Source organism: Hemiscyllium ocellatum, chromosome 18, assembly GCF_020745735.1.
Source record: "Hemiscyllium ocellatum isolate sHemOce1 chromosome 18, sHemOce1.pat.X.cur, whole genome shotgun sequence".
Taxonomy (NCBI): domain Eukaryota; kingdom Metazoa; phylum Chordata; class Chondrichthyes; order Orectolobiformes; family Hemiscylliidae; genus Hemiscyllium; species Hemiscyllium ocellatum.
In genome coordinates, this window is record NC_083418.1 from 42,849,643 (window position 1) to 42,862,027 (window position 12,385).

Sequence of the window (12,385 nt, forward strand, 5' to 3'; positions counted from 1 at the left end):
GTAAAGATTTAGCAAGATTTCCCTACTTTTATTCCACTTGAAATGAACGCTAAAATCTTACTTATTTAGCTTTGGTAATTCATGCACAAGGACCCTCAAATCTGTCTGTGCTGAGGAGTTCTGCTATCTTTCTCAATTTAAATAATATTCTGGTCTTTATGCTTCTTGCCAAAGTGCACAATTTCTCACTTTCTCACATAATATTCCAACAGTTAAGTTTTTACCCATTTACTCAACCTTTGCACTCAGTGTGTCATCCTCACTACTTGCCTTCCCACTTATTTTTGTATCATTTACAAACATCACAATATTACATTCACTTGTCATTGAAGACATTGATATGTATTGTAAATATTTGTGCTTTCAGCACTGATACCTTTGGTACGCCAGTAGTTAGAGTTCGCAATCCTGAAAATGCCCCTTTATTCCAACTTGGTCTTCTGTTAGCTAAAAATCTTCTATGCATGCTAATATATTACCTTCACGAGTGCCTTTTGGAAATCTGTATATAAAATAACTACTGGTTCATCTTTACCTATCCTGCTTGATATCTCTTCAAAGAACTGTAATAAATTTGTCAGACACAATTTCTTCTGCCTGAAGCCATGTTCACTATGTTTGATTTTTATTGTGTATTTTTACATGTTCTGTATTAGATGCTTTGTAATAGGTTCTAACATCTTCCCAGTGACATGTTAAGCTAACTAACCTACCTGATTTTTACTCCTTTTTGAATAAGGGTGTGGCACCCACAGTTTTCTAAGCCTCTGGGATTTTTCCTGAATCTAAGGATTCATGGAGGATTACTACTAGTGCATTACTATCTCTGCAGCTACTTCTTTTAAAATTCTAGGACGTAAAGCATCAAGTCCAGGTGACATATTGGCCTTTAGTTGCATTAGTTTCCTTAGTACTTTTTTCCAGTGATATTATGTTTATTCCCTCCTTCTCCTTGTGCACCTTGATTATTTAGTATCTTTTGGAATACTATTAATGACCTCTACATTGATGACTGATGAAAAATGTTTATTCAACTCCACTGTCATTTTCTGGTTCCCATTATTATTTCCCCAGCCATGTTCTCTAAGGTACCAATGTTTACTTTTGACTCTCATTTTTTAATATATTTAAAGACGCTCTTACTGTCCATTTTTATATTACTTGCTTGTTTGCCATCACAGTTTATTTTCTCTTTCTACTTATTTTGATATTTTTTGTTAGCTTTTAAATCTTTCCCAATCCTCCAGTTTACAGCAATTTTTGCCATGTTGTATGTATTTTCTTTCAATTTGATACTATACTTATCATCCTTGGTTAACCATGGTCAGTTTGTCCCTTTTATGGAATTCTTCTTTCTATTGGGACATAATATTGTTGTGATTCATGAACTATTTTGTAAACATCGGCCATTGTTCCTCAACAAACCTGGGCTTCTCACTGGATGTGTCATACTCATTGATCTTTTGCATGCTGAAGGCTAACTTATTTTGCTTGTTTCTGTTTTTTTTATTTCTTTACTCCTGAAGACCAATAATTATGTTGCTCTCAACAATGAGAAGTCTGGCCACTTTTTTCCTTCCATCTCTAGTTTGTGGACACTACATTACCACAAAGTTCCGCTAACTTCAAGGATCATGCTGGGAACCTCTCTGATGTGAATATGAGGCTTAATATCACACTAGGGATGATGCTATTAGACACTGAATCATTACAGAGAGGGCATAATTGGTAAAGTTAATGTTGAGGGGAAATTGGCCAAGTAGAGGGAGAGTGTACCAAAAGGAAAAAGGCTAAGAAATGAAAGAAATGACTACATTTGTACATGTTACATTTATACACTTCAGAATATGTTGCAATATAGCAGCATATTGATGGGTTGAAATAATATCAATAGACTCCATTCTGTGTTTTAATCAATAATCATTGAGTAGTTTGCATTTATTATGGTTTATGGTGTTCATGAACATTGAATGTCATCACTAGTATTTCTAGAAAGAATCACTAAGTAAGACTTATTTTCCTAAGCCCTATTTTTGTATGACTTAATTTTGTTGGATATTATGCTGCAGGTTTTCACATTTTCAAGTCAGTGGAAAAGGACAGGGAAAGAAAGGTGGGACTGACTGATTTGCTCTTGCAAAGAGCCAGCATAGATACAAATGGTTCAAATAGCCTCCTCTTTTGCTGTAACTATTCTATGATTCAATGAGTAACTACTTTATTGGAAATTGTGTGCCAATGCAACAGGAACTAAATTTAAAACAACTTCACTATGTTTTCAGTCAGTTTGATTGGCATTTACCCATGTGATATTACAAAACTTAAGATAGTTTTACAAGTCTGGAGAATGGTAGCAGCTCTTTTCAGAAGTTAGTAGTAATGTGCAAGGAACCATCTCCAGTAACCTTTGTTGTGCATGTTTTTTCATCCATATTTGTTTGTGTATGAATGAATAACCATAACTGCTTGATAAGGAAGAAAGGCTTTCTAATGTTGGTTGAACTCAATAAAATGTAAGTGTGTGTACACATTTGACTACGTAAATCAATATAATGGCTCATTTCTTCAAAGGATTGTGATATAACACAACAAGTTATTATTATAAGGTTTTAAATTTGAAAATATTACATGTTCCATTTGTTATTACTCGTACATATTGATCGATCATTTTTTGATCAGTCTATTTAGATTTTGTTACTGGATCATGTCAGTCTTTATTCTAAATATAGCAGTGTTTGTTGGCATTTCTGTGCTTGTAAAACACTTTTAGTAATTGGTTGGAAATAAGTGTTAAATGCAATTTATATTTTTATTCCTCAACTGCATATCATCAGAATTTGGATCATATAAGGACAGCAGTTTAAAAATATGCTAAATGTAATGTAACGTTTGCAGTTTGGAAATCTATTGTTTGGAAAACCCAGTTGTCCACAGTTTTTTGAGCAGGCACAGTATCCTAAAATACTTTGAAAGTGGACACCTGAAAGATACAGTACAGGTACACGATCCTCTATCAGAAACCCTTGGGATCAGCCGGTTTTTGGAATTTAGAATTTTTTGGATTTTGGAATAAGTGACAGTTTAACGGTGAAATTCTTTAAAACCCTTACTGAGCAGCAGATGCACCCGTGAGTACTATGGGCTCTGAGACAAAACTGGTTTCTGCCAGTGTTGGGCCACACCCCCAGTGGGTCGATTGGGTGTGGAGTTGGGTTAACTGTTTGCACACCAAACAACCTTGTTAATGAGAAAAAAATTTCATGAAAGAAACTTTGCATTTTGGAGCTTTTCAGATTTCGGGATTTCGGATAAAGAATTGTTACCTGCACTTAAATGAGTAAAATAATTGTAGTTGCTACTTGGAAAAGTTTTGCCATTATTTTGCGCTTTCAGGTAAATATGCAAATAACCTAAGTCTGTTGTCTGCAAGTATGCATTATTTCTTAGTTTAAATTTAGTTTACCATGAACTCCAGTAAATCTGAATTCAGGCTTACAGGGAAATAGATTTTTTACATAGTGGAAGAATCTTTTATGAATACTTACCATGCTGTTATGAAGGCCAGGGGTTCTAGTCTTCGAGAGGAAGATCTTTCAGGTTCAATATTCTGAAGGTTTTGACAGCGTCTGTATGGACAGTTTTGTAGCCACATGTGTTAAGGATGAATAAATGTCAATCTTAGCTAAGTAGTTGTAGTCTGACCTCTTGGTCAATAAGTCATGGGATCAAGTCTCACTCCAGAAACTTCAGCACATGCCGATGTTGCAGTGCTGTGTTCTTGCAGGTGCTGTCTTGAGGATGGCACACAAATCTCTCAGGAGGCCTTGAAATATCCTTTCTTTCTCTCTCTCCCTGTCTTTCCTGTGTTTTGGTGTAGTTCAGCATACTACATTTCTCATTTCTTTATTTTCTTCCTCTTGCAGGTAACACAAAAAGTGAGTAATTTCCCTTGCGATTATAATATTCAGATTTTTCATTTGTATTAAAAGTCAGAGACAAATGTCTGAAACAGAAGTGACAACAAAAACTCTGCTAAATAGAGCTTTTACAAACCAAAAGTTAAACTGTATGCTTGAGTTTGTTCAGACTTAATTTACAATTGGTCTCTCTTACACATTAACATCCTGTCAGCCCAGTGAGTTCTTTGTGGACAAACTGAGCACACAGCATACTTTTGGGCAAATAAAAACTGAGAAATTTTGCATCGATTTCCCTTCATTGGTTTGCCCATTGACACAAAATACTGAAGTGTTCACATGTATGGACTGACTGCCATAGAAAGTGGTGGAGGCTGATACAATTACAACATTTAAAAGGCATCTGGATGGTTATATGAACAGCAAGGGTTTAGATGGGTATGCAACAAATGCTGGCAAATGGGACTACATTAATTTAGGATATCTGGTAGGCATGGACTAGTTGGACTGAAGGGTATGTTTCTGTGCAGCACAACTCTACGACTCTGTTTGGTGAGCAAAAAGGTAGGTTGATTAGCCTGCTAAGAAATGAAGTTTGACAGGGGCAAATTACTGCAGATCCTGGAGTAAAAAAGTGCTGGAGGCCACAGCGAGTCAGGCAGCAGTCATGGAGAGAAAGCAAGCCAATGTTTTGAATCTCGAAGACTCTTCATCAGAGCTGATGTGACAATTCACCTCAGTTCTGATGAAGAGTCATTTGGACTCGAAACATTAGCTTACTTTCTCTCCGCAGAACCTGCCCAACTCGCTGTGATCTCAAGCATTTTTTTGTTTTCAAATGAAGTTTGACCACTGGAGTCCATCTGCTTCTCTGTAACAAAAGATGGTATCTTCAGGATAGGAAAAAATAGTGAAGGAAGAGGAATGGAAAAGAAAACATTTGCATTGAACTTGTATCATTACTGATGTCAGCTTTATAATAAACTGCTAACATCAGTGGCATAGGCTAATTATTTTGGCTGTTACACTTATACAACAATCAATTAGGTTGGGAGCATTATATCAACTGATACCATGCAAAGTCAATGACATGTCAAACTGATTATCGCAGTTTGTTCTTTCTGATAGAACTATTTAATAACAAACTAGTTTCTTTAGAAAATACTTGATAAAACAAAATTGCAATGTGGTTTTCCTTACTCTATTATCCCCAGTGAAGAAAAGTGAAAATACCACCTGTTAAACATAAAACATGGAAACTTAAGTTACAAATATGCCATATACCCCTGTTTTACAGTTGTTTTTCACATGGAAAATCTATGTGGCACACACATTTCTTGAGTCCGCAAAGAGGAATTGCATGAGAATTATCCTGTGATTCTCACCTTTAGTCTTCCTTCTTTTCCTTCACCCTTGTGACAAAATGCTGACAAAGATTGGTGTCTTTTGGTTGACAATTTGTCAATGATCACACGAATTTAGTGCATGGACATTTTCCAATGTGATTTCATAATTTGTCACTTCAAAACACAACATAGCACGTAAGCATCAATTTATGTGGAAAAAGATTGAAGTTCACTACATACAGGAGTGTCTTAGGAAAGCATTTGTTCACAATAAATTCACTGCAAAAAATATTTTTAATAAAACCTAAGAGTAATGTTTTAACATTCTTTGGGAACTATGCAAAAGGCTAGCTATAGTGCTAAATATAGAAGAATAATCAATTTTTTTTTAAGAATACTGTTAATAAGCAAAATTCCGTGAGAGATTTTTGCAATACTTATATTCAAAACCACAGAAGACAATGACAAAAGGTCAATATGTCACCTGTAAAAAGAAAAATCGAAAGAAGTTTTTCTTTCTGCTGAGGAGCAACACATAAATTCTGTAGGATGTCTTAGATAAAAGGTTTCATGCATTTAAAAAAAATTATGGGAAAATATGTGTTGCATTTGATGTCTTTATATTGAAGAATCTCTTGGGAATACATTGCCACATGCTTTCACTGTATTCTTTAGACTAATAAATTCTAAGTACAGGCTATTTGAAAAATATAGAAAGCAATAAATTATAAGTAACATCAGGAAGAACTTGGGTTTCACAATACGCAGTAAACCAACTTATAATGTAGTTGAGATAATTAATCGGTTGGTTATTTAAAATAAAATAATCTAAGCCTATGACAAATGTGAGTAGTTCATGCATGATTGGTCCAAATTCAAAACACAGAAACATACCAATGTAAACTAATTCTTTAGAATGTAATAACTGAAGTGTGAATGTTCTATTGAACTGAAAGTAAGTTGAAAATCAGCAGGAAAGGTCAGGTATTCTTTCAACATTTTATGTAAAACAGATTTAAACCTGTTTGCAATTATATTTACTGGTGTCTCTCAGTCTGCTTTAGTTATCTTTCAACATTTTATTCCTGGCTCCATAAAAACAATTCTTATGTTTTTCACCAAGTCTATATGAGATATGCAGGTTATTCTACCAATTCTACAAAAGAAAATGTTCTTTTTCATCTATATAGTGACTGTTCCTTCTAATTTCTGTTGTTAGTTAGTTGTAGTGTTGGCACGTACTATGATGGCGAACAGAAGTGTATTTTATGTCCTGCTGGCACATATCAGGATGAAGAAGGACAGCTTTCGTGTGAGCCCTGCCCAAACTCTGACAACCAAGAGAACCAAAAGTCACCTGGTGCACGTAATGTTTCAGAATGTGGAGGTGAGACATTTTGACAAGGTAATAAAAATTGAATAGTGATAAAATGGTACAATTAACATGCTGGAAATGCGGATCTCTTCGATTCTTGGATTCTTAAAATATTCGAGGCTATTAATAAAAAACATATGAGGCAAAATTAGACATTAAGCCATCTAAAGTGATATTAGGCAGAATAGCCAAAGCTTGGTCAGAGGTGTCTTCAACAAATGCGAAATGGTGTGATTAAGATTGAGGGAATGCCTAAGCAGCTGAAGGCAAGGCCACTCCTAGTGGAGTAATTAAAATTGGGATGCTTGGGAAGTGAAAATTTGATTCGATATCTGAGGATTGTAGAGCTGGAGGAAACTACAGTGATCAGAAAAGGTGAGTTCTTAAAGAGATTTGAAAACAAGGGTGAGAATTTAAAATTGAACCATTGCTTGACTGGTTGTATATTATCACTCCAGCAGTGATCAGTGAATGACAGTTGGTGCAAGTAAGGGCACAGTAAACAGAGTTGGATGATATTGAATTTACAGAGGATTGTAAAGCTCAAAAAAAGTGAGAGAGAAGCTTGAGCTTCGAGAGGTAGAAAATTGATTCAAACCTTGCTTCAGAGTTTAAGTAAGTTTTAGGTGAATGCATAGTCACTAGTCATATCGAGTTTAGAAGAATGAGGAAAGATTTTACTGAAATCTACTTGGTCCTCAGGAGCCCTGTCAGATTAAATGTTAAGATTTTTCCACTGGTGAGGTTGGGGAGGGGATCTTGAACTAGGGGTCATAGTTACAGAATAAACAAACACGCATTCAAAACTGAAATGGAAAGGAATTTCTTCTCCCATAAGGTAGTGAATGACTGGAATTTTCTACTCCAGGCTGTTATGGAGGCTAAATCACTGAAAGTACTTAGAGGATGTGGAGAAAGTTTTTCATATATATCAGGGAGTTGCTGTCTGTGCTGAGCTGGCACAAAAGAAGAGTTAAGACCAGCCATGATCATCCTGAAAGACAGGATAGACTTGAGGGATCAACTGACGTAGTATGTGAAGAATTCCAGATTGGTGGAGGTGTTATCATTCAGTTACAACATATCTGAATAGGCAAATAGAAGCTAAGTTTAATGTTAAAATATAGATGTTACTATTCAAAGGACAACATGGAAGATTTCCTGGTCAACAGTAACCATTCAGCCACTACTGCCAAAACCAGATGATCTGTATTGATCTCATTGCTTTGGAACTTGCTCTGCACAACTTGGTTACTTATACCTTTACAATGTAACAGAGAATACATGTTAAAAGTTCTTAATTAAAAGTGAAACATTTTGAGATAGATCCCAAAGATATGAATGACGTTTATACAAATAGAAACTATTTTTCCTTTACATTTAACTATAATTTTATTGGTAGTGTTTTTGAATAGTTTCCATTGGAATCTCTCAGAGCTATCATTGGGGAGGGGAGGGAATGACAATTTGAGTTAAGCTATCTATATTTGACCACATGATTGGGATAATGTGTAGAATAGACTTTAAAATTGGGACATGAAATACCATTGAAATGTGCCACTGGTGCAGACACACACCAGGCAGAGGATGAAGAGGACAACTAAGACTTTCATTATAATTTGATTTCAAAGCATCATGCACAAAGTTCGGCAATTAAGCAATCTAAGGAAGCAGTTTTCTTAAAATAGATTATAATCCCCCCCAGATAGCTTTATAATGCCTTTGAAATTCCTTTGGTTTTCATAGCTAGAAAACAAAAGGATTTCCAGATGTTTCATGACAGGGAAGTCTTCCGTTACGTAAGACAGACACCCATGCAGGTAAATCATAGGTTGCATTGGAACTCCTTGGACATGTGAGCAGAATATTGCCTTTGGCAACTATGTTCGACCATTGATGTCTTTCTAGAGGCCTGATTGTGTCCTGTAGTTCAGGATGCTGTACCACCAATTCATCATGGTTAGAAGGTGAAGAAGCATATGTGTGGTGATAGATGTGGACACAACCTATACGATGCAAGTGTTAGATTGTGTATCATGAAGGTTTTGAGGTGTTAATGGCTTGGAAGGTGAGAGTTTGGTAAGGTTTACAATTCTTCATTGCATCTCCTCAGGCATGGATACACAGGAGATGCAAAGCATATGTTTCAGTTCAATTTAAGGGCTTTGTGTAGATATACTTCTAAATATGCAGCATTTTTCAGAAAGTAATTTTAGAGTGAACCATACTTTGCCATTTTTCTTTAAGGCTACCATTTTTTTAGCCTCTGTTCCCAAGTCCTATAGATAATATATATGGTATTGAAGTTGCTAGGAATGATCCATTTTGACTTCTGGGGACTGTGCCATAGTGGGCCAAATTGAACAAAGCTCCTGATACTAACTTAAACTACATGCATGAATAGTCACAATCAAATGCTGTTGTATGTTTTGCCATTACTTCAGGACTTGCTTCTCTCCACCATAACCCTCCCAGGTTTGGGTAATGCTAATAAGTATTTGAAAAGGGATTTTGAAGCTTGAGACATAATGGAGTAACTTGTTGGGCCTGTGTGAAGGAGAAATAATTTAAACAGTCACTTCCTTTTGATGTGTTCCTGTCAATGATATTTTCACATTCACATATTCAAATTAAATGAACAATACTATGAGGCAGCATATTAGTGGATCTAGTTTTCTTTCACTCTTCTCAGACAACAGTCAAACAGTTGCAATGTTAATGCAACAATATGATGCAGAATTGTTTTGAGTTAATTTGCAATCAACAAGAATCTTCAATCAGATTTTAATCAACAAGAATGACATAGATATAAAGTCGCATACCATGTGGAGCTAGGCTTGATTTTCCTAATGAGACAGACAAAGTAGCTACTTTCAGACTACAAATGAAATGGCAGATATGTTATATAATAGCCAGAATAGGTCTGAATGATAAAACAGACAAACAGTTATTATCCCTGGAACCATTCTTATAGATCTCTTCTGCACAATTCTCCAAAGTCTTTACATCCTTTCAAAAGTGCAACACTGGGAGCAGGACACAATCCTCCAGGTGAGGCTGAACTAACATCTTCTGCAAGTTCGGCATAATCTTCTTTCATCTGTACTCTCTGCCCCTATTAATAAAGACTAGAATACTGCATGTTTTATTCATTGCTCTCTCAACATGCTCTGTCACCATTAATGACTCATACACCTAACACAGCCAGGTCCCAGTTTATCAGGAAGCTGCCTGGAATGGAGGGGTTGAATTATAAACATTGCCTGAATAGGCTGGGACCTTGTTCCACTTGAGTTTAGAAGGTTGAGGGGTGATCTTATAGAGGAATCAGGTAGGGATTGGATAAGGTGAATAGCAAGGAACTTTTCCACAGGCTGAAGGAGTTCAAAACTAGGGGGCATATTTTTAAGATGAGAGGAGAAAGTTTTAAAAGTGCAGGTACCATTACAACATTTAAAGGACATTTGGATAAATAAATGGTTGGGAAAAGTTTGAATGGATAAGGGCCAAACGCAGGCAAATTGGAGAAATTTGATTTGGGAACATGTGGATTAGTTGGACTGAAGAGTCTGTTTCCACCTCAAACAAAAACAGGGTTTGCTGGAAAAGCTCAGTAGGTCTGGTAGCATCTATGGAGAGAAATCAGAGTTAATGTTTTGGGTCAAATGATCCTTTCTCAGAACTCAGGTCTATTTCCATGCTTTATGACTGTATGACTCTATGTACTTTATTTTCAAGAAGAACATGGATTGACAAATGTCGCATCTCTCACTTCTCCATGTTGAACTATATTTGCCACCTATCTGACTCAGTCCACCAAATCTATAACTGAAAAGGCAGATTTTTAACCCACAATCTTTGAGCATATGGAGCAGGATATTGCACAGGCTGGTAGGATCCAGTGTGTAGAATTGCTCTCCTGCTGCCGTGCCTCAAAAGCAAGGTGTTGCAACACCAAGTATGATGCAGTTCAAAGTGTAACTTATCCCTTTTTTGAATGTTTAGTAATAGAGCCTCCCAGTTATTAATGTCAATGCTGCTGTGCCCCAAGGAAAGGTTCAGAATGACTTTGAAGCATTTCTTTGTCCTTCTGTGGAACACAGGCCATTTGAAAGTTGAGAACAGGACCTGCATGAAAAAACAATTGTCAGCCAATTAAACACAATGCCCAATCTGTTGAAGTTGATTTTTCGCAAGTTTTGTCTTAATGCAAGTGTGTTTGTTTGATAGACCTCTCATTGAATCCAGATATGCAGCAATGGAACTTCTCTAGTGCCGCCTTATATTTCACTGATAAACAGTACAGGTCTCACTGTAGTCCAAATTGTGATAATCACAACAGCTGTGTACAATGCTTTAGTTGAATTGCAAAAGTCTTCTTGAATTGCAGAGGGATGAACTCGCATAATTGATCTGGTGTTGGATTACCTCATCAATGGTACCTGTTGCATGAGGTGACTGACAAGGTAGAGGATTTCCTCATATGCTCCAGAGTGTCCCCTTCAACATGTATGAGAGATGGATTATTTGATTGACTAAATGTGAGTTGATACAAATTTTGTTTCCACAACATTCAAAGACAAACTGTGTTTATTGTATGCAATATTGAAGAGAGCGAGAATGACTTACAAATCTGGTGCAGAGCAGGAAACAACAATGCAGTCACCCACAAACTGCAGATCACCTATGTCTATGGTGGTCACTTTAGTTTAGGCATGGAAGTGACTGAGATTAAGAGTTTTCCAACCAGGCAGTATTTAATACTTTCACCAGACAGCAGATTGTAAAAAGCATGAGGGCTATTACCTATCTTCGCTTTACTCAAAACCAATTTGAGACACTTGTTTCACACCTCTAACTCAAAGCAGTTCCTATCACATTATCATGAAGCAATTGAAGGATTGTAATTGTTCCTTGGATATCCACATCTTTAGAGTATAATCCATAGAGCCTTGTGATTTACTGAGTCTGATGCTTTTGTCAGGTTGATAAATGGAATAAAGAGTTACTGGTGATGTTCAAGACATTTTTCTTGGATTTGTTTGGCAACAGAGACCACGTTGGCAGCATTTGGAAAGTTTAAAATCATGCTCTGCCTCTGTCCAGCCTATTCAACCTCTCCCTATATCTAAAACCCTCCAACCCTGGCAATATCCTTCTAAATCTTTTCTGAAACTTTTCAAGTTTCACAACATCCTTCCTATAGCAGGGAGACCAGGATTGCACACAGTAATCCAAAAGTGGCCGAACCAATGTCCTGTATAGCTGCGACATGACCTCCCAAGTCCTATGCTCAATGCACTGACCAACAAAGGCAAGCATACCAAATACCATCTTCACTATCCTGTCTACCTGCAACTCTACCTGCAAGGAACTATGAACCTGCATTCCAAAGTCTCTTTGTTCAGCAACATTCCCTAGCACTTAGCATTGTGTCTAAATCCTGCCCTGATTTGTCTTTCCAAAATGCAGCACCTCATATTTATCTAAATTGAACTCCATCTGCCACCTTTTGCCTGAAAGTTCGATTTTCCTGCTCCTCGGATGCTGCCTGACCTGCTGTGCATTTCCAGCACCACTCTGATCTAAACTCTCGTTTCCAGCATCTGCAGTCCTCACTTTTGCCTAAATTAAAAATCACACAACACTAGGTTATATTCCAACAGGTTTATTTGGAAGCACTAGCTTTCACAACCTAGGTTTGTTCAATATATCATTTCAGTTGCATGACACAGTAAGCTTTTGCT

The 12,385-nt window shown here is 36.6% G+C and overlaps 1 protein-coding gene across 4 annotated transcripts in view; it reads left to right on the forward strand.

Annotated features, from left to right (window-relative positions):
* scube2 (signal peptide, CUB domain, EGF-like 2) overlaps nt 1-12,385 on the forward strand; it is a 167,862-nt gene that overhangs the window by 132,161 nt on the left and 23,316 nt on the right. For all 4 annotated transcript variants that reach the window (XM_060838500.1, XM_060838502.1, XM_060838503.1 and 1 more), the window contains one exon: nt 6,483-6,650. In XM_060838500.1, the coding sequence (XP_060694483.1) occupies nt 6,483-6,650 (168 nt within the window). The remainder of the gene's footprint in view (nt 1-6,482; nt 6,651-12,385) is intronic.